Below are 20,955 nucleotides of genomic sequence, written 5' to 3'. Positions count from 1 at the left end.
TAAGAAGAAGTTTACCACGGTGGAATAACAGTATAGTGCTTTGTTCCAAAGCACTATAATAAGAAGTTTACCACGGTGGAATAACAGTATAGTGCTTTGTTCCAAAGCACTATAACTAACTGGTAATTTTGATTTTCCCGAAACCCATGAAGACACCCATATTTATTCTCTACCTCTGGCTTGTGGTTGTTGAGGTTTCGGTCTTTCTCTTCTCACAGTGAAAAATGAGCTTGAGTGAATGTATAAATCATAACAAGAATAAGGATAAGAAATTTGGGTTACTCCTACTTGACTTCTTGGAGAGCCACTGAAGGAGGAAGTGGCCTTTTTATTTTTTGCTCTTGGTTTCCTGTGCAGTGATAGGGCAGATTCCCCTTTCTCCCAACTGCCATCATGGGTTTTGGGAAAATAAAGTTACCGGTAAGTAATTATCATTTTTCTGAGTCTTTGAAAGGGGTTAGTTTTTTTTAATAATGCAATTATTTTTACTTTGTGTAATCCCTGGCAGGCAAAAAGCAGAGTAGAAAGAAGTCGAAGAGACGTCTTGGTGCATACTCACATTGTGGAGCAGAAGAGGTGAATAGCAGAGGAAGTTTCTTTGAAGCAAATCCTATTGCCCCCAATATACACTCAATCCCTCATGACTTTGGACTCTCATATGACACCACCATACATGGCAGCTTTGCGTTTGATCCATCATGTATCCCTCACAATTCAGGCCATCTAGATAATACGATATATTCAGGTTTTTATCCTCATAATAATTTTTCATTCGCATCTAACCCTGTTGTGAAATCATTTCCATGTCCAGAGTGTGGAAAACCTTTCCGATATAAATGGCATCTCAACAAACATCTGAGAATTCACAGAGGTGATAAACCATATATGTGCTATGAATGTGGACTTTGCTTTAAGGAGAAATTTAATCTTGCAAATCATTTAAAGATTCACACAGGCGATAAGCCATACTTATGCTCTCAGTGTGGGAAAAGGTTTTCCACAAAGTCCAATCTTCTGGAACATCTTCGAGTTCACTCAGGAGAGAAGCCATTCCCATGTTCTGAATGTGGGAAATGTTTCAAGAATAAATCTCATCTTGTAGAGCATCATAGAATACACACTGGGGAGAAACCATTTCCATGTTCTGAGTGCGGGAAAGGCTTTACAAGCAAGTCTAGGCTTCTCAAACATGTGCGTGTTCACACAGGGGAAAAGCCATTTTGTTGCCCTGAATGCAATAGAAGTTTTAACCAGAAGGCCCATCTCATTAGACATCAGAAAAGTCACAATCATTTATGAAGGCTAAGGGTATGTGCACACGTATTCTTGAGGTCTGCGGATTTTTCCGCAGCGGATTTGTGAAAACCGCAGGTAAAAGGCACTGCTTTTTACCTGCGGATTTACCACGGTTTTTGTGCGGATTCCACTGCGGTTTTACACCTGCGGTCTTCTATTATGGTGCAGTTGTAAAACCGCTGCGGATTCCGCACAAAGAATTGACATGCTGCGGAATGTAAACCGCTGCGTTTCATCGCATTTTTTTTTTCCATCATACATGACGGCACTACGAGAGAGGGGATCTGCCCATCAAGGACAGGAAACCTTCAAGATAAAAGGGGCGGCTCCTCTCTCCCCATCATCAGTTGGTTTCCTGTCCTTGACGGGGAACCCTCAAGATGAAGACTTCTGATGAAGACAGAAGAGGATGCCTGGGTCGGGTGGATTTGGGCAGGCGCTGGTCTGCTGCACCGTCACCAGGTACCAGTAGTCGCCTCGGGGGTCATGTATTCCATGCCCCCCCAGAGCGAAGCATGGCCACAACCCGTGAGGCAATGTCCGGGTAAAAAATTATCCTCGGGGGGCCGCAGGTAGCGTTTCCCCCCCGTTGATATAAAAATCCTGCTGTCCACAGGGGTCACTTATGGTGCCGCCCATCCCCCCCCCCCCCCGTTGACCAAAGGTGGCCATGCAGCCCGTAAGGCACATTGGTGCCCGGGCTGGGTAAGCTCCTCGGAGGTTTTGGGGCCCTCCCTGTTAAGCATTTGAAAGCAGGTCTTCCCCTTTCCCCCTCCTCCCTGGTCGGTACCTGAGGCTGCACAAGGGGTATGGAGCGGTGTCCGGGGCACTGGAGAGCATCAGGACGTTGGGGGTGAGTGCTGCGCTGCCTCCTGGAGCCCGTGGCGTGGACATTCCCGGCACTGCGAGCTCCTTCTCAGCCGGCGCCGGGTACCCGGAAATGGTGGGTACGCGCATGCGCACAATACCCGGCGGCAGCACTCGGACCGCTTGTACAGGAGCTAAGGGGCAGGGGGACCGAAAAAGGCGGCGCGCACCGGAAGTGGTGACCGGATTCGCGCCTGGAGCACAGTACAGCAGCGCGCACCGGGTGCGCGCGCAGGACCCGACGGCAGTGTTCGGGCAGAGGCAGGATCAACCAGGTGAATGGTGGATTAAAAAGCGCGCACCGGAAGTGGTTGCCGGATGCGCGCTCATGCATGAGGGATAGCGCAGGCATCACACTGGCAGCAGACAGACGCAGGATCAACCAGGTGATTGATTGCACCACATGCACCGGAAGTGGTGCTGGCACGATCAGCCAGGTAATTAATAAAATTAGCAGGCCAGGGTGCTGAGCAGCCTTAGTAAAGGCAGGATCAACCAGGTGATTGATTGCATATAACATGCAGGTGCGCGCATACACCTGATTGTAGCACAAAGTGCTGAGGGCCAGTAAAAGGCAGGATCAACCAGGTGATCCCTTAAAAAAAAAAAAAAGAGAAGGAAGTGAGTCTATTTAAGCAAACCAGAAGTGCTGCCCTGTGTCACTAAACCAGGCCAGGTTGATAGTGACTGCTCTTGTTACGTGGTAGTGTGTAAGATGGAGAGCTTTTCGCCAGAACATTAATTGCCACAGCAAGAGGTGCAGGAGAGGTGGTCTCGCTCGAGTGAAAAGAGCCAGATCCGCCATGGCAGCAGCAGAAGTCGCTCGGATAGCGTACGGACGGATTGCCATGCCAAGGAGGGGTCCCTGGTCTCATTGGGAGACACTGAGAGAACCAGCCAACCTCCGGATCCGGTACCTGTACTTTGAAAGCGTCCGAGTGGTGAGTGAACTTCGAGAAAGTCCAGCACGCTAATGTCTTTTCTTTTCTCTTATCTCCGTCTCTCCCCTCTTTTCTTACATACATTTGGGGGGGTGGAGTATAGGAGGTCCCCAAGAAGTGTAAATCAAAGGCTAAAAACAAGGAATGTCCCTTATGCAAAAAAGCATTGAAACCATCCTGGAATAAAAATCTGTGTCAGGATTGCATTAACAAGACGGTAGCGGAGGAAACACCCTCCTTTACAGAGAGTCTAAGATCACTGATCCAATCAGAGGTCTGTTGGTCTGTAAAAGCATTGCAGACAGCCGACACAGATACCAGATCTAGGGACAGATCCAGCCCCTCAGTAGCATCCCAAAGAGATTCCTCGGAGTCAGAGGGGGGCTCAGATACAGCTAGCTGCTCAGATAGTAGCTCAGAGGAGGAAGATACATTTCCAGCAGAGGCTACGGATAAGCTCATAAAAGCTGTTCGCTCTACCATGGGGCTGGTAGACGAGAAGGCAAAAAAGACAGCCCAAGAACTTATGTTCAGTGGTCTGCAAAAGAAAAAACAGAGGTCATTCCCTATTAATCAACAGCTACAAGACCTGATTAAGAGGGAATGGCAAAAACCGGAGAAAAAGTACCAGATAACCAGCTCCCTAAAGAGAAGGTATCCTTTTGAAGAGGAGGCGTCCTCATCTTGGGATAGAGCCCCAAAAATTGATGTGGCAATTTCAAAAGTTGCCAGAAAATCCTCCCTGCCATTCGAGGATTTAGGTTCTCTAAAAGAAACTCTGGATAGAAAGATGTATAGTTGCCTAAAGACAGCATGGGAAGCCTCGGCAGGAGCACTAAGGCCAGCTATCGCGGCCACTTGTGTAGCCAGATCCCTAAAAATCTGGATAGACGACCTGGATGAACAGGTAGAACAAAAAGTTCCCAGAGAGACTATCCTAGAGGCAATACCGGCCATGAGAGCAGCGGCAGTGTTTCTAGCTGAAGCATCAGCAGACTCTGCTAGACTGGCAGCAAAGTCAGCAGCTTTAGCCAACGCCAGGTGGTATGGCTTAAATGCTGGCCAGGAGATACACAGGCAAAGATGAAATTTTGCTCTTTGCCATGTGAGGGGAACATCCTGTTTGGACCGGCATTAGACGAGGTGTTGGAGAAAGCCGGTGACAAAAAGAAAAATTTTCCAAAGCAGCCATATCAGCCCTTTCGGCGCTCCTTTCAGAGAGGCCGAAAATTCTGAAGACAGCAGTTTAGAGACCGAGACAGGAGCAACTTGGACAAGCGATCCAGGGGAGGAAAAGGCTTGCATTTTGGCAAGTCCCCCAGGGACACCAAGAAACCCTCCCAGTGACGGTCCTCCTCAGGTGGGAGGGAGGCTCGCTCACTTCCTTCCAGCCTGGGAGAGGATCTCATCCAGCTTATGCATCCGTCAGATTATAGGATCAGGCCTAAAACTAAAATTCCACCACTGGCCTCCAGGAAGATTCATGCAGACCCCGGTACAGTCCTCCCAAGAGAAACAAGACAATCTTGAAGGAGAAATAATATCACTCCTAGACAAACATGTCTTGGAAGAAGTTCCAATAGAAGAAAGGATGAAAGGGTTTTACTCCCCCCTTTTTCTCATAAAAAAACCTGACAATTCTTGGAGGACAATAATAAATCTAAAGGGCCTCAACAAATATTTAATAATTCCATCGTTCAAAATGGAAACAATAAAATCAGTGAAGCTCCTATATCCTCGGTGTTACATGGCGGTCCTAGACCTAAAGGACGCTTATTACCACGTCCCAATCAGACAACAAGATCGTCAGTTTCTTAGCGTGGCAGTTCAGATGGGGTCCCAGTTGCATCACTTTCAGTACAGGGCTCTGCCCTCTGGGATAGCAACAGCCCCACGGGTATTTACAAAACTGATTGCAGAGGTCACAGCACATCTCAGAGAACAAGATACTCTGATAATACCCTACTTAGACGACTTCCTAATAGTGGGGAAAAACTTTTCTCACTGTCAGGAGCAGGTCAGAATAGTGATGGACACTCTACAGACACTAGGATGGCAACTGAACCTCAAGAAATCCAAACTAGAGCCAGCAATGGTCCAGAATTTCCTAGGGATAACGGTAGACTCCATGACGCAGGAGTGTCGCCTCCCAGAGCAAAAAGAGGAAAAAAACAAATGATTATGACAACATTAAAAAACCAGAGATGACTTTAAGAAGAGCCATGTCGGTGTTAGGATCCCTAACCTCCTGCATACTGGCAGTAAAATGGGCCCAATTCCATGCAAGAGAACTGCAATGGTGTGTGCTGCAGAACGACGTGGAACTTCAGGGGCAGCTAGAGCAGAAGCTCATTCTCCCGCTCTCTGTACTCCAGCCACTCAGATGGTGGTCACCGATAGTCATCTCCGAGAGGAGTTCCCTGGACATACACAGCCTCTAAAGTACTCACAACGGACGCCAGTCCATGGGGGTGGGGCGCTCACTCAGACCCACTATGGGTCCAAGATCCCTGGGCTCAAGAGGAGAAAAATCTATCCTCAAACGAGTGGGAACTCCTAGCAATCGAAAAAGCGCTAAGGAGGTTACTTCCACACTGACAGGGCATCATGTGAGGGTCCTATCGGACAACCGAACAGCGGTCACATACGTGAACCACCAGGGGGACACCCGTTCTCGGTCACTGATGCACATAACCAAAAGACTCATGATTCTAGCCGAAAGGCATTTCCTCTCATTATCGGCCCTGCAAATTCGAGATGTGGACAATATAAAGGCAGACTTTTTAAGCAGGAACCACTTAAGGCAAGGGGAATGGTCCCTAAAAAAAGTCAATTTTTCAACGGTTTGTGCACATTTGGGGAAGACCCAGTGTAGACCTCTTTGCCTCAAAAGTCAACAAAAAAGTTAAAAAGTTCTGCTCCCTGAACCCGGCAGACAGGCCGTTGGCAGTAGACGCCTTCAGGATAGAATGGACGTCAGGACTCTTGTATGCCTTCCCACCGATATTTCTAATCCCAGCAGTTCTGAAGAAGATCAGGGAGGACAAGGCCAGGGTAATTGTAATAGCTCCCTTCTGGCCGAAAAGACCATGGTTTTACTGGTTGAGAGTGATGTCAGTGACGGACCCGTGGGTACTCCCGGAAGACCAGGACCTTCTAACACAGGATCCCTTCAACCACCTGCAGAATTCTGGGCTACATTTGACAGCCTGGCATTTGAATGGTTGTTGTTAGAGAAAGAAGGGTTCTCTGCTGGTTTAATATCCACCTTGCTCAGTAGCAGAAAACGAGTAGCGACCAAGATCTATGGGAAAATATGGAAGAAATTCCTGTCCAGCTCAGGGCCAATATGGGAAGGGGAGGTCCTGATAGTGGCAATACTGGAGTTCCTGCAAAAGGGCTTAGATCTGGGATTAGCTGTTAGTACCCTCAAAGTACACATTTCAGCCATAGCAGCCTTATTCAACTGTGACCTGGCAAGCAATAGATGGGTGGTGAGGTTTATTCGAGCCTGTAGTAGAGCTGACTCTGTTCCATCCCCTACTCCTCCACCATGGGATCTAAATTTAGTGTTGACAGCTTTGACAGAAAGCCCCTTTGAGCCGTTAAATACAACATCAGATAAAGTACTAACATTAAAAACAGCTTTGTTAGTAGCACTTACATCGGCCCGTAGGGTTAGGGATTTACACGCGTTGTCAGCTGACCCCCCCTTACACACAAATTATGGACGATAGGGTTGTATTAAAATTAGATCCGGCATATCTCCCTAAAGTGGTATCGAGATTCCATAGGGCTCAGGATATAACCTTACCCTCTTTCTGTCCCAATCCTAGTAACAAGAAAGAGGAGAAACTCCATTGCCTATATGTCAGGAGATGTATCCTACAGTATTTAGAGATGACAAAATCCTGGAGGAAACAGAGAGCTTTATTTGTTTCATTCCAGGGGTCAAGGAAAGGCCTTAAAGCCTCAAAACAAACTATCGCTAGATGGGTGAGAGAGGCCATTATTCTAACGTATAGTAGTACAGGCAGGGTTGTTCCACAGGGTCTGAAAGCCCACTCCACGAGGGCCATGGCGACGTCTTGGGTGGAGAGCAGATGCTACCATCGTCAAATCTGTAAGGCGGCCACTTGGTCCTCTCCGTCTACATTTTTTAAACATTATAGGCTAGACCTATCTGCTACCTCTGATCTCACATTTGGGAGAAGAGTGTTACAAGCAGTCATCCCTCCCTAAAAGAGAATACAAATCTCTGTAACTCTCTCGTGGTGCCATCATGTATGATGGAAAAACACGGGTATTACATACCTGGTAATGTGTTTTTTCATGAGACATGACGGCACCCTTATATTCCCACCCTTTTTGATCACGTCATTAGTTGGGTGTATTATTAGCATTATTTGTATTATACACTCCCTTGGGTGTCGATGAATAGAACCGTATAGGATGTATTATTTATGTGTACACTAACCGGCGGAGTTCCTCTCGTACTCTGTAAAACAACTGATGTGGAGAGAGGAGCCGCCTCTTTTATTTTGAAGGTTTCCTGTCCTTGATGGGCAGATCCCCTCTCTCGTGGTGCCGTCATGTCTCATGAAAAAACACATTACCAGGTATGTAATACCCGTGTTTCCGCCGCATTTGCACTGCGGATTGTGTTTCCAATAGGTTTACATTGTACTGTAAACGCATGGGAAACTGCTGCAGACCTGCAGCTGCGGAAACGCTGCGGATCCGCACCAAAATCCGCAACGTGTGAACATAGCCTCAGCCTTTCTGTTCACATGCATTGGATTGTTTTTGGACTGATGAGTAGAATTCTACGTTTTAGTGGTTGTACTAGTCATTGTCAATGTAACTGTCTCCTACTAATAAATATTTTAAATACAAACTGTTGTGGAAGGAGTATTTTATGAAGATCATCGCTTCATGTTACCACCTAGGCAAGAGTTGGTGCTAAAGCTGGTTGACTTCTACCAGTACATAGCTCACTAAAATGATTGGTCCCTTGTATCAATTTTATGACGGATATAGGTCTCACTCGTCTTGTATGTCTAATATATATTTAGGTCACATAAGATAATGCTAAGGTTGCATTTACATGGTTGTACTTTGGTTCCTTTAAGAGCAAGTAGGAAAATGTTTTCTTTAGAAATTGGATGGGATCTTGGGATCTACTGATGTGTTCCCATATGCCAAGGGCAAAATAGAGAACTGCAAAAATCTTTCTAGTCATTAGTCCACGTGGAATCTTTGTCGCTGATTTAAACAGCTACTCCTTAAAATAATGCATTTGTTCATATTGAGGTTCCAGAAAGTGGCTTCAGTCAGGACCACCTCTACTAGTATTGATTAGTTGCGCAAAAAGTTTACAACTTGGCCAAATTGTGTAGGCTTTTGGAAAAGTAACAGAGTCTAATTGGTTCACTAGAGTTGAGGGGAAAAAAGATACACAAGACACTGGTCCAGCAGGTCCATCTATAGTATGTGACTGCCACACCAGAGCCCCTGTCAACCAACCTCCTGGCACCTCTTCTCATAAATAGGCCCGGCACAGTGTCATTATTGTATTGTGACACACGCAAGTCTTATTGCTGGGCATACAAATCAGAAGATGATCCAGGGATGGTAATGCCATCAGGTAAGAATAGGTACAAGGCTCTAGTTCTGAAGGTATGGACTAGTGATATGACCCGTGGCCAAGGATCTACTAATCTTTCTCAACTGTAGTGAATTAATTGGGCTGTGAATGCCCACGCCACCTTCCGGTAAGCTACTCCCATTTTTATTTTTTACTTTCGGAAACTTTACACAACTTTAAACGCTTACTTGCACTAGAAATTTACCAGTTATAGCAGAAATCTACAACCCTTCCCATAGCAAAAATAAATTTCTGACTCTGAAACATTACTGATCACCACAAAATGCCCAGCTGTGATTAGACAGTGGACATTAACGAAGAGAACCATAGAGTACAATAAAAAGATAAACTTTTATTACTATTAATTAAAATACCAATACAGACATAACTTTGACACAAAAATACCCAAGGGGGTATCCGAACCTCATTTAAGACCAACCTGCAGGAGTTAATCACACATTTAATGGTTATGCATATGCCTATATTGTAGCGTTTTTCTCATACATGAACAAGCATCCCATCAATATGGGTAACAGTATAAATGTAAGGTCTAAACAACATCCAAAAGAATCAAGAGACCTAAAATCCTAATCATAAATGGCCCTGCATAAGGAGTATAGCCCAATGTGCATCACTGAGTAACAATATCTATCTGATTTCAGAAGGTCATCAGTTAAGGGTGAAAGGTCCGGTAGTTCCCCTGCGCCCCGACGCGCGTTTCGCCCGTTGTTTCTTCCGGGGGCGTGCAGTATAGGGATGGGGGGGGGTTATAAAAGACTGTGTGACCAATTGTGGTGCCGCATCAATGCAGGGTGCCGTGTATTGATAGAAATCTCAGAACGTGGCGGCGCATGCGTCCATCATACTCCTCCTATTCAGTGCTCTTCTGTGAATGCGCTCCCTGGCCCCGCAAGCTGGAACGCAAGTGATGTCGAACAGAGCCCATCCGGAAGTGCGAGGAGAGGTGAAGTCAGACGCATGCGCTCTGTTCCGAGACATAAGGGACGGAGGAAAAGAAAAGTTCCTATTAATACGCCGGCAAAAGGAGTGCAAAAGAAAGTGAAACACCGATTTACAAAGTGCAAAGGACAAAAATATATACCACCATTATTATCATTTCAGTGAACGTGCCCAGGGGGAGGAAAAAGCAGGAGGGAGAAAAAAAAGGATAGAAATAATAAGAAAAGTGATTTAAATGATTTAATATTTATTGCATGTATTCGACCTTAATCGATAAAATGACTTGATAAAAATCCATATTAATGCTAAATGCATAAACTTTAAAGTGTCTTCAGTGACAAGTAAAAAAATGGTCTGTTAATTGAGAATAAGTAGTCAAATGTAATGCTTCAAAAGTGACTAGTGCATAAGTGGCTAGATTATTAAACAAAGTGACATGTGCAAATCCTAGACATGATCAAATCCCCAATAAACCCCCCCATTCACAGAATGTGATAAGGCACGTCATCTCGCATGGCTAAAACTGCCCATAAATAGAGCACCATATGTAATATCCTCCAGATAGTTTGAATTGTTCCAATTGTTTTGGGATTTTCCAGAAAAAAATCTTCTCAGCCAGAAGAACAGCTCCCATAGTCCCATATGAAGGATCCAGGCATGTATAAATATATATGGAGAGAGTGATATCTCAGTCCATACACGACACCGCCACATAAACGGCCCACATGAAAAAACCACCAGGGAAAATGACCTAAAGAATAACAATAAATAAATATCACTATAAATGACAATAATTAAATGGAAATAAAAAAGCTATTAAAATATTGAAAACAATATAGCCTGCAATATAACCCCCCCAAAAAAAACTAAAAATAATCCCTAAAAAGAATGCCCATATTGCTTAAAAAAACTTTAAAGTTTTTAAATTTAAAGAAACGCTGAGAAACCCAAACTCTCATTAAGACCCCTTGGGCTCATAGTGCCAAGGCGTTAAATCCACCTACTCTCCACTTGTGACAAAATCCTAGTCAAATCCCCACCACGTGAGCCTAAATCTACCTGGTCAATAGCTTTCACCACAAGGCCTTTTGGGTTACATCCATGGTGAACCTTGAAGTGTCTAGGAATAGACTTCAAGGCCGAATCATCTTCATTGGTTTTTGCCTTCTCGATGTCCCTAACATGCTCGTGTGTCCTTATGTTTAGTTCTCTAGTCGTCATACCGATGTAAATTTTCTTACAGGGACATTGTGCATGGTATATGACACCTTGAGAATTGCAGCTTAGATGTTTTCTTATTGTGTATGACCGAGATCCATCATGATTCATAAATGTTCCTGATTTTACATGATTGAGACAGCCCTTACACATACCGCAGGGAAAAAAGCCTGGCGAACCACAGTATCTCCCAGACTTTTGGGGCTCTTAGTGGCTATGAACTAGCATATCCCTAAGATTCGCTGATCTTCTAGCCACAAAAGATGGATGGGGAGGTAGGGTATGTCGTAAAATGGGATCAACCAATAAGACCTCCCAATGTTTCCGAATAATGGATTTGACATTGTTCCATTGTTGGCTATAGGTGGAAATAAACCCTACCTCATTGTAGGAGTCTTGTTTTGCCGATGTTGATGGGCCATAGAGAAGCTGGTTACGTGTCATTTTTTCCGCTCTGAAAAAGCCTCTTTATGGATCTTTTACTGTATCCTCTGTTGATTAGTCTTCGTGTAAGATCTGTGGCCTGTTTCAAAATTTTCCATATTGGAGCATATCCTTTTTACACGAAGAAATTGGCCTATCGGGATTCCTCGAACTGTGGAAATAGGGTGCGAGGAATCAGCTAACAATAAAGAATTAGTGGCCGTAAGCTTCCTAAAAACATCCGTTTTAAGATGACCATCAGGTCCTGCCTTCAACTTGATGTCCAAAAATTCAGTATCTACCCAATTTAAAAGTCAATCTGATGTTACGATTGTTATCATTAAGTTGTTGAATCAAATTTTCTAGTCCTGTCTGGGTGCCTTCCCAAAGGAAGAGAATGTCGTCAATGTACCTCATCCAGTTGTGGACATGGTCCATCTTCTGGATGAGGTCACCATTAAAGAATCCCTCTCCCGTGCCCCCCAAGAATAGGTTGGCATATGAGGGGGTGCAGGAGGCACCCATGGCAGTACCCTGAGTTTGCAAAAATGTCTGGCCCTTAAAAGTAAAAATGTTATGGGTTAACAAAAATTCCAAAAGTACCAGAATAAATTTAGAAAGGGAACTATCCAAAGAACTAGAGCTGAGAAATAAACGAATTGCTTCCAAACCGTCCTCGTGGCGGATGGAGGTATACATAGCCTCAACATCCGCCGTGACAAATACCATGTTATCCTCAAGTGTCAGCTGGTCCAGACGTTGGAGAGCGGACGGTGTCTTTTATGTATGATGGTAAATTAACAACTAGTGGTTTTAAAAAGTAATCCACCAGATCAGAGATAAGTTCACACGGTCCATTTATACCTGAAACGATAGGACGGCCAGGAGGATCCAGTGGGTTCTTGTGTATTTTCAGGATGAGATAAAATATGGGGTGATCATTCCGGATGCAATCCAAAAGGTTTTTTTTAGAAATAATACCATCAGCAAACGCTTATTCCATAATTTCAATCAGAAGAGCCTGAAAAGAAGACTGGGTTGAATGTAAGTTTGCAATAGCAGAGTGGATCGTTCAGCAGTATACAAGCCTGTCGTTCGTACCGATCCCTGGGCCAGATAACAAGGTTCCCACCCTTATCGGCTGGTTTGAAAATAACATCATTCCAGGTCTTCAGCTCAGTCAAAGCTTGTTGTTCCTGTCTGGTAAGGTTGGACTGACCCTTTTGATCTTTAGCTCGATTTTCAATATCCTGAGATACTAGTTTGGTAAAAATATCTACTGCAGAGCAAATGCCTAGAGCCGGAAATTTCCTAGATTTAGTAAATAAATGATGGGGAATAGTACTAACCTGTGGAGAGGCATTTTCCTCTTCCAAAGACATCAAAATTTCCAGGGCCTCCCTTTCTTCAATAGTAGGAAAAGAATCAGGTTCCAATCTTTGTGTATGGAGCTTTTTCAAAATTAATTTTCTAACGAAAACATGAATATCTTTCACTGATGTGAACGCGTCTAGATTACGTGAAGGAGAAAAAGTTAATCCACATTGCAATACCTTAGGTTGAGCAGAGGTCAAAATATGCTCTGACAAATTAATAACCCGATATTGATCTTTATTTCTTTGTCCCCTTTGTGACTTGTTGAACATTTCCGGGAATTTTTTCCTCCGATCTCCACTTCTAAGATGAAAATCACGGGGCAGTTCAACATCACTAGTGGAAGCAGTGCTTTCCATACCAGATATACCAGAGGCCTCAGATTCAGCCCTTATTCTAGGGCCCTGAGCTGTTTTTTTACCACCTTGTTGCCATCTATAGATCTTATTACTATCAAAATCAGCGACATCACATTGGTACTTACGTAATTTGTCTTGACAGACCTTGTTTTCCCATTTTGTAATATCAGTATCCAGGTCTTTAGACCATTTAGTAAATTGGTCAGTGGGTAAATCCTTAGATAGAGGTTTATGCAGTCCGTCCAGTTCATTATCAATCTCTTGTAGAAATCCAGTATTTTTGTTTATCGGTATTTGTATAAACTCAAATGAGCACTTGGCTGCTGCTGCCATCCACTGATTTGATCAATTCCGGATCACCCAATTCGTATGTCTGATAAAGTTGAATCCGAAGGCCTCTGGAGAATTATCAAGAGAAAAAGATTATTCCCAAAGAGGATCGGTTCCACCACAATTTCGTTTTAAGTTGCAAAGCGTTTATATTTATGCATGAGATCCTTGATCTCACATGGGGCATCCTGCGAAACAACTGGTGTATTTTGTGCAAAGATGTCTGTCACTTTTGACCGCCAGGCGCTTTTCCTGACTTTTAGATCCATATTATGGACTATCAAAAAATCATCCAAAAAAGTACTGATTGGCAATGGCACTTCAAAATACTTATCACCACAAAATGCCCCTCTGTGATTAGACAGTGGACATTATGGTTCTCTTCGTTAGAGTACAATAAAAGATAAACTTTTATTACTGTTCATTAAAATACCAATACAGACATAACTTTGACACAAAAATACCCAAGGGAAACATTGCTGCCCTGAAAGTTGTGCCCAATTTATGTAGTGACATTAAAAAAAATTGAAGGAAGTCTTTTCCTACATGTAAATCTCAAGTCGCTATCTGGCTCACCGGTTGAGCCCATACAGCCAGGACCTGCCTCTACGAGTTGTGGATGGAGAGCTCCGCCCGCAACTGTGAATCTTGCTCCTATGAATCTCTGACTGCGGCATTAACAGCACGCATGCGCCCATCAACGGTCCAAATGACAAGATCGCAGACCTCCGCTGGGTTGCTTTGACAGCCGGGGACCTGTTGAAGACCTCTGTGCTTGTAATGATAAAACTCCAATGAAATCCAGCCCTTGGCTAGGTTTCAAAGGAAAACGTTATTTTTCTTACATGCAGCAATACTGTTGTATTGCTTTATATAGTGCAATTGTTTGATCGCTTGTACCTGTACTTCCCATAAAGTGACTAATAGAAAGTGAGGAAAAAAATTTAATTGCCCTATTTTTCCTCCATTAAAAATAAAGATAATTAGATAGATTTTTTTTATCACATACATACATTTATGGCATAGCTGTGTTCATAAAAGTCCAAATCAAAGTATAACAACCCAATCGGTAAACACCATAAACAGAAAAAAATTCAAGCCCCCCCAATTTTTTATTTTTTTTTGTTGCTGCAACACCCCAAAAAATGTAACAAGCCATCAAAACGTCACATCCATCTCAAAATGTTATCGATTAAAAATATCTTCTTAGGCTGAAAAAAAGCTGCCTTCACACAGCTCCATTGACCAAAAAAATGAAAACATTATGGCTCTTGAATAATGGCAACATAATAAAAAACTTCCTTTTTTTTAGTCACTAAAATACAGTAGGTACGGAAAGTATTCAGACCCCTTTAAATTTTTCACTCTTCTTCATTGCAGCCATTTGGTAAATTCAAAAAAGTTATTTTTTTCACATTAAATGTACACTCTGCACCCTATCTTGACTGAAAAAAAACAAATGTAGAAATTTTTGCAAATTTTTAATAAAAAAAATAAAAACATCACATGATCATAAGTATTCAGACCCTTTGCTCAGACACTCGTATTTAACCCCTTTCTGACCTCGGACGGGATAGTACGTCCGAGGTCAGATTCCCCCTCTTTGATGCAGGGCTCCGGCAGTGAGCCCGCATCAAAGCCGGGACATGTCAGCTGTTTTGAACAGCTGACATGTGCCCACAATAGCGGCGGGTGAAATCGCGATTCACCCGCTGCTATTAACTAGTTAAATGCCGCTGTCAAACGCAGACAGGGGCATTTAACCGCCGCTTCCGTCCGGGCGGCCGGAAATGAGCGCATCACTGACCCCCGTCACATGATCGGGGGTCAGCGATGCTTCTGTATAGTAACCATAGAGGTCCTTGAGACCTATATGGTTACAGATCCCCGGTATCTGTGAGCGCCACCCTGTGGTCGGCGCTCATAGCACACCTGCATTTCTGCTGCATAGCAGCAATCTGATGATCGCTGCTATGTAGCAGAGGCGATCGAGTTGTGCCAGCTTCTAGCCTCCCATGGAGGCTATTGAAGCATGGCAAGAGTAAAAAAAAAGTGAAAAAAAAATGTGAAAAAAAATAAAAATAAATAAAAGTTAAGTTTAAATCACCCCCTTTCGCCCCATTCAAAATAAATAAAAAAAATCAAACCTACACATATTTGGTATCGCCACGTTCAAAATCGCCCGATCTATCAATAAAAAAAAAAGCATTAGCCTGATCGCTAAACAGCACAGCGAGAAAAAAATTAAAAATGCCAGAACTACGTTTTTTTGGTCGCCGCAACATTGCATTAAAATGTAATAACGGGCGATCAAAAGAACGTATCTGCACCGAAATGGTATTAAAAACGCCAGCTCGGCACACAAAAAATAAGCCCTCAACCGACCCCAGATCATGAAAAATGGAGACGCTACGGGTATCGGAAAATGGCACATTTTTTTTTTTTTTAGCAAAGTGTGGAAATTTTTTTCACCACTTAGATAAAAAATAACCTAGTCATGTTAGGTATCTATGAACTCGTAATGACCTGGAGAATCATAATAGCAGGTCCGTTTTAGCATTTAGTGAACCTAACAAAAAACAAGTGTGGGACTCCACTTTTTTTGCAATTTCACCACACTTGGATTTTTTTTCCCGTTTTCTAGTGCACGACATGCTAAAACCAATGATGCCGTTCAAAAGCACAACTTGTTTTGCAAAAAATAAGCCCTCACATGGCCATATTGACGGAAAAATAAAAAAAGTTATGGCTCTGGGAATGAGGGGAGCGAAAAATGAACACGGAAAAACAGAAAATCCCAAGGTCATGAAGGGGTTAAGTGACATGCTGTCCATTTCCTTGTGATCCTCCTTGAGATGGTTCTTCTTCATTGGAGTCCAGCTGTGTTTAATTAAATTAATAGGACTTGATTTGCATTGCATGTCAGACCAAATCAGAATCATGAGATCAAAGGGACTGGCCAAGGAGCTCAGAGAAAAAATTGTGGCAAGGCACAGATCTGGCCAAAGTTACAACAGAATTTCTGCAGTACTCAAGGTTCCTAAGAGCGCAGTGGCCTCCATAATCCTTAAAAGGAAGACGTTTGGGACCAACAGAAGTCTTCCTAGACCTGGCCAGCCAAACTGAGTAACCGTGGGAGAAGAGCCTTTGTGAGAGAGGTAACGAGAACCCCAAGATCACTGTGGCTGAGATCCAGAGTTGCAGTAGGGAGATGGGAGAAAGTTCCACAAAGTCATCTATCACTGCAGCCCTCCACCAGTCAGGCTTTTATGGCAGAGTGACCGAGCGGAAGCCTCTCCTCAATGCAAGACATGAAAGCCTGCATTGAGTTTGCTAAAACACATGAAAGACTCCCAGACTATGAGAAATAAGATTCTCTGGTCTGCTGAGTCAAAGATAGACCTTTTTGGTGATAATTCTAAGCGGTATGTGTGGGGGAAAACCAGGCACTGCTCATCACCTGCCTAATACAATCCCACCAGTGAAACATGCAGATGACACTAAACTCTGCAGGGTAATCAATACAGGGGAGGACAATTTTATATTACAGGATGATTTATGTAAACTAGAAGCTTGGGCTGATAAATGGCAAATGAGCTTTAATGGGGATAAATGTAAGGTCATGCACTTGGGTAGTAATAAGATGTATAACTATGTGCTTAATTCTATAACTCTGGGCAAAACCGTCAATGACAAAGACCTGGGAGTATGGGTGGATGACAAACTCACATTTAGTGGCCAGTGTCAGGCAGCTGCTACAAAGGCAAATAAAATTATGGGATGCATTAAAAGAGGCATAGATGCTCATGAGGAGAACATAATTTTACCTCTATACAAGTCACTAGTTCGACCACACTTAGAATATTGTGCACAGTTCTGGTCTCCGGTGTATAAGAAAGACATAGCTGAACTAGGGCGGGTGCAGAGAAGAGCGGCCAAGGTTATTAGAGGACTGGGGGGTCTGCAATACCAAGATAGATTATTACACTCAGGGCTATTTAGTTTGGAAAAACGAAGGCTAAGGTGTGATCTTATGTTAATGTATAAATATATGAGGGGACAGTACAAAGACCTTTCTGATGATCTTTTTAATCATAGACCGGTGACAGGGACAAGGGGGCATCCTCTACGTCTGGAGGAAAGAAGGTTTAAGCATAATAACAGACGCGGATTCTTTACTGTAAGAGCAGTGAGACTATGGAACTCTCTGCTGTATGATGTTGTAATGAGTGATTCATTACTTAAATTTAAGAGGGGACTGGATGCCTTTCTGGAAAAGTATAATGTTACAGGGTATATATACTAGATTCCTTGTTAGGGTGTTGATCCAGGGAACTAGTCTGATTGCCGTATGTGGAGTCGGGAAGGATTTTTTTTCCCCCAATGTGGAGCTTACTCTTACCACATGGGTTTTTTTGCCTTCCTCTGGATCAACATGTTAGGGCATGTTAGGTTAGGCTATGGGTTGAACTAGATGGACTTAAAGTCTTCCTTCAACCTTAATAACTATGTAACTATGGTGGCGGCAGCATCATGCTATGGGGGTGTTTTTCAGCTGCAGGGACAGGACAAATGGTTTTCATTGAAGGAAACATGAATGCGGCCAAGTACAGATATATTCTTGATGAAAATCTCTTCCAGAGTGCTCTGGACTTAAGACTTGGTCGAAGGTTCACCTTCCAACAAGACAATGACCCTAAGCACACAGCTGAAATAAAGGAGTGGCTTCAGAACAACTGTGACCATTCCTGACTGGCCCAACCAGAGCCGTGACCTAAACCCAATTGAGCATCACTGGAGAGACCTGAAAATGGCCGTACACCAACGTTCACCATCCAACCTGACGGAACTGGAGAGGATCTGCAAGGAAGAGTGGCAGAGGATCCCCAATTCCTGGTGTGGAAAAACTTATTACATCATGGCTGTACTAGCACAAAAGGGAGCTTCTACTCAGTACTGAGCAAAGGGTATGAAAACTTATGACCATGTAATATCAGTGTTTTTCTTTTTTAATAAGTTTGCAAAAATTACTACATTTGTTTTTCAGTCAAGGTGGGGTGCAGAGTGTACATTAATGAGAAAAAAAATTAACTTTTTTGAATTTGCCAAATGGCTGCAATGAAACAAAGAATGAAAAATTTAAAGGGGTATGAATACTTTCTGTACCCACTGTAATTAAAAAAAAAACAAGACAAGTTTGGCATTGCAGTAACCGTACTGATGATGAGAATCATAATGCCAAGTCATTTTTACTACATGTACGCTATAAAAAAGTTCCCAAAGTCAGAATTGAGGGATTTTGTTGCAATTTCACCTTCGTGTTTATTTGCCATTTTCCAGTACACTATGTTGTAAAATGGACGGTGTCATTCAAAAGTACATGTATCAGGGTGTTTTTTTTTTGTGGTATGAGTTTTAAGTGGACAAACATAAAAAAAGTCATGGCTCTTGAAAGAAGGGGAGGAGAACACGCAAAAAAAATGTAAACTGGCCATGTCAGGAAGGGGTTAAACATTCTTAAATGATCACTGTCATTTGAAACTCTCTAACCCCTGACGTACTATTCCGTCAGCTGGTAGTATCCCCCGCTGTGAGGTGGGCTCCAGCAGTGAGCCCATCTCCAAGCCGCGACATGTCTGCTGTTTTCAACAGCTGACATGTGCCAGCAATGGGCAAGAGCGAAATGGTGATCCGCCCGCGCCCATTAACTAGTTAAATGCCGCTGTCAAACTCTGTCAGCGGCATTTAACAAGCGCAGCCGGAAGTACTCGCATCGCTGACCACCGTCACGTCGGGGGTCATCGGCGCGTTGCCATCACAACCAGAGGTCTTCTCGAGACCTCTATGGTTGTTGATGGCAGATTGCATCACCTCTATGTAGCAGAGGCAATCGAATAGTGGATGCTTCTAGCCTCCCGTGGAGACTATTGAAGCATGCCAAAATTAAAAAAGTTTAAAAATATAAAAAAATATAAAAGTTCAAATCACCCCTCTTTTGCCCCAATGAAAATAAAACAATACAAAAAAATCAAACCTGGTATTGCTGTGTTCAGAATTGCCCGATCTATCAACAAAAAAAGGATTAACCTGAAAAAAAAAACAACCCAAAATTACGTTTTTTTGGGACGCCGCGACATTGCATTAAAATGCAATAATGGACGATCAAAAGAACGTATCTGCATCACAATGGTATAATTAAAAACGTCAGCTCGGCATGCAAAAAATAAGCCCTTTTTTACCACTTAGGTAAAAGAGAACCTAGACACTTTTGGTGTCTATGAACTCGTAATGACCTGGAGAATCATAGTGGCAGGTCAGTTTTAGCATTTAGCCAGACAAAAAACAAGTGTGGGATTGCACATTTTTTGCAATTTAATCGCACTTGGAATTTTTTTCCCGTTTTTTTGTTACACGACATGGTAAAACCAATGGTATCGTCCCACAAAAAATAAGCCCCCACATGGCCCTATTGGCGGAGAAATAAAGTTATGGCTCTGGAAAGAAGGGGAGCAAAAAACAAAAACGAAAAAAGCTCCGGGGATGAAGGGGTTAAACATAGGCAGAAGGAATATAAACCAGCTCACCTGTGATGCATAAACCAGCTCACCCGTGATGCATAAACCAATCTTCGGGAGCACGGACCCGCTGTGTCCAAGCGTATAAAGTCCAAAAAAAGAAGAGAATGTCCAGCTTCACCGAATCCGTAAAAAAGAGTTTTCTTTATTCACAAACTTTAAGCATAGAGAATACAGACTCCAGCACAAACCATATGGATAAGAATCTCAACGCGTTTCTGGAGCCTAAGCTCCGTTAATCATGACAAATATGATATATAATAGGCAAACAAGAATATTTCTAAGTTTTATCAGAGCAATGTCTTTTTTTTCCCTCCACTTATGAGTAGTGTTGAGCATTCCGATACCGCAAGTATCGAGTATCGGCCGATACTTGCAGGTATCGGAATTCCGATACCGAGATCCGATACTTTTGTGGTATCGGGTATCGGTATCGAAACAACATTAATGTGTAAAATAAAGAATTAAAATAAAAAATAGGGATATACTCACCTCTCCGACGCAGCCTGGACCTTACCGAGGGAACCGGGAGCCTTCTTTGCTTAAAATGCGCGCGTTTCCTGCCTTCCGTGACGTCACGGCTTGTGATTGGTTGCGTGCCGCCCATGTGGCCGCGACGCGACCAATCACAGCAAGCCGTGACGTAATTTTCAACTCCTGAATGCCTAGAATTAGGCATTCAGGACCTGAAAATTACGTCACGGCTTGCTGTGATTGGTCGCGTCGCGGTCACATGGGCGGCACGCAACCAATCACAAGCCGTGACGTAATTTTAAAATGCGCGCGTTTCCTGCCTCCCGTGACGTCACGGCTTGTGATTGGTTGCGTCGCCCATGTGACCGCGACGCGACCAATCACAAGCCGTAACGTAATTTTCAAATCCTGAATGCCTAGAATTAGGCATTCAGGACCTGAAAATTACGTCACGGCTTGCTGTGATTGGTCGCGTCGCGGCCACATGGGCG

At 43.4% G+C, this 20,955-nt stretch overlaps 1 protein-coding gene and 1 long non-coding RNA gene across 6 annotated transcripts in view; one reads left to right on the top strand and one right to left on the bottom strand.

Moving 5' to 3' along the window:
* LOC143764855 (uncharacterized) overlaps positions 1-7,995 on the top strand; it is a 52,541-nt gene extending 44,546 nt beyond the window's left edge. For all 5 annotated transcript variants that reach the window (XM_077250890.1, XM_077250892.1, XM_077250889.1 and 2 more), the window contains exon 10: positions 509-7,995. In XM_077250890.1, the coding sequence (XP_077107005.1) occupies positions 509-1,299 (791 nt within the window). In that variant the 3' untranslated portion in view covers positions 1,300-7,995. The remainder of the gene's footprint in view (positions 1-508) is intronic.
* A 1,189-nt stretch (positions 7,996-9,184) lies between these two features.
* LOC143764865 (uncharacterized) lies at positions 9,185-20,292 on the bottom strand. Its single transcript, XR_013213286.1, has 6 exons — positions 20,000-20,292; positions 13,211-13,483; positions 12,702-12,862; positions 12,217-12,373; positions 11,311-11,524; positions 9,185-10,462 (listed from the first exon to the last, which is right to left on the bottom strand). It is a non-coding gene; the product is annotated as an uncharacterized LOC143764865 (long non-coding RNA).
* Positions 20,293-20,955: the final 663 nt, after the last annotated feature.

Source organism: Ranitomeya variabilis, chromosome 4 (genome assembly GCF_051348905.1).
Source record: "Ranitomeya variabilis isolate aRanVar5 chromosome 4, aRanVar5.hap1, whole genome shotgun sequence".
Taxonomy (NCBI): domain Eukaryota; kingdom Metazoa; phylum Chordata; class Amphibia; order Anura; family Dendrobatidae; genus Ranitomeya; species Ranitomeya variabilis.
Note: the sequence above shows the minus strand (reverse complement) of the source record. Positions and strands in the feature narration are given on the sequence as shown.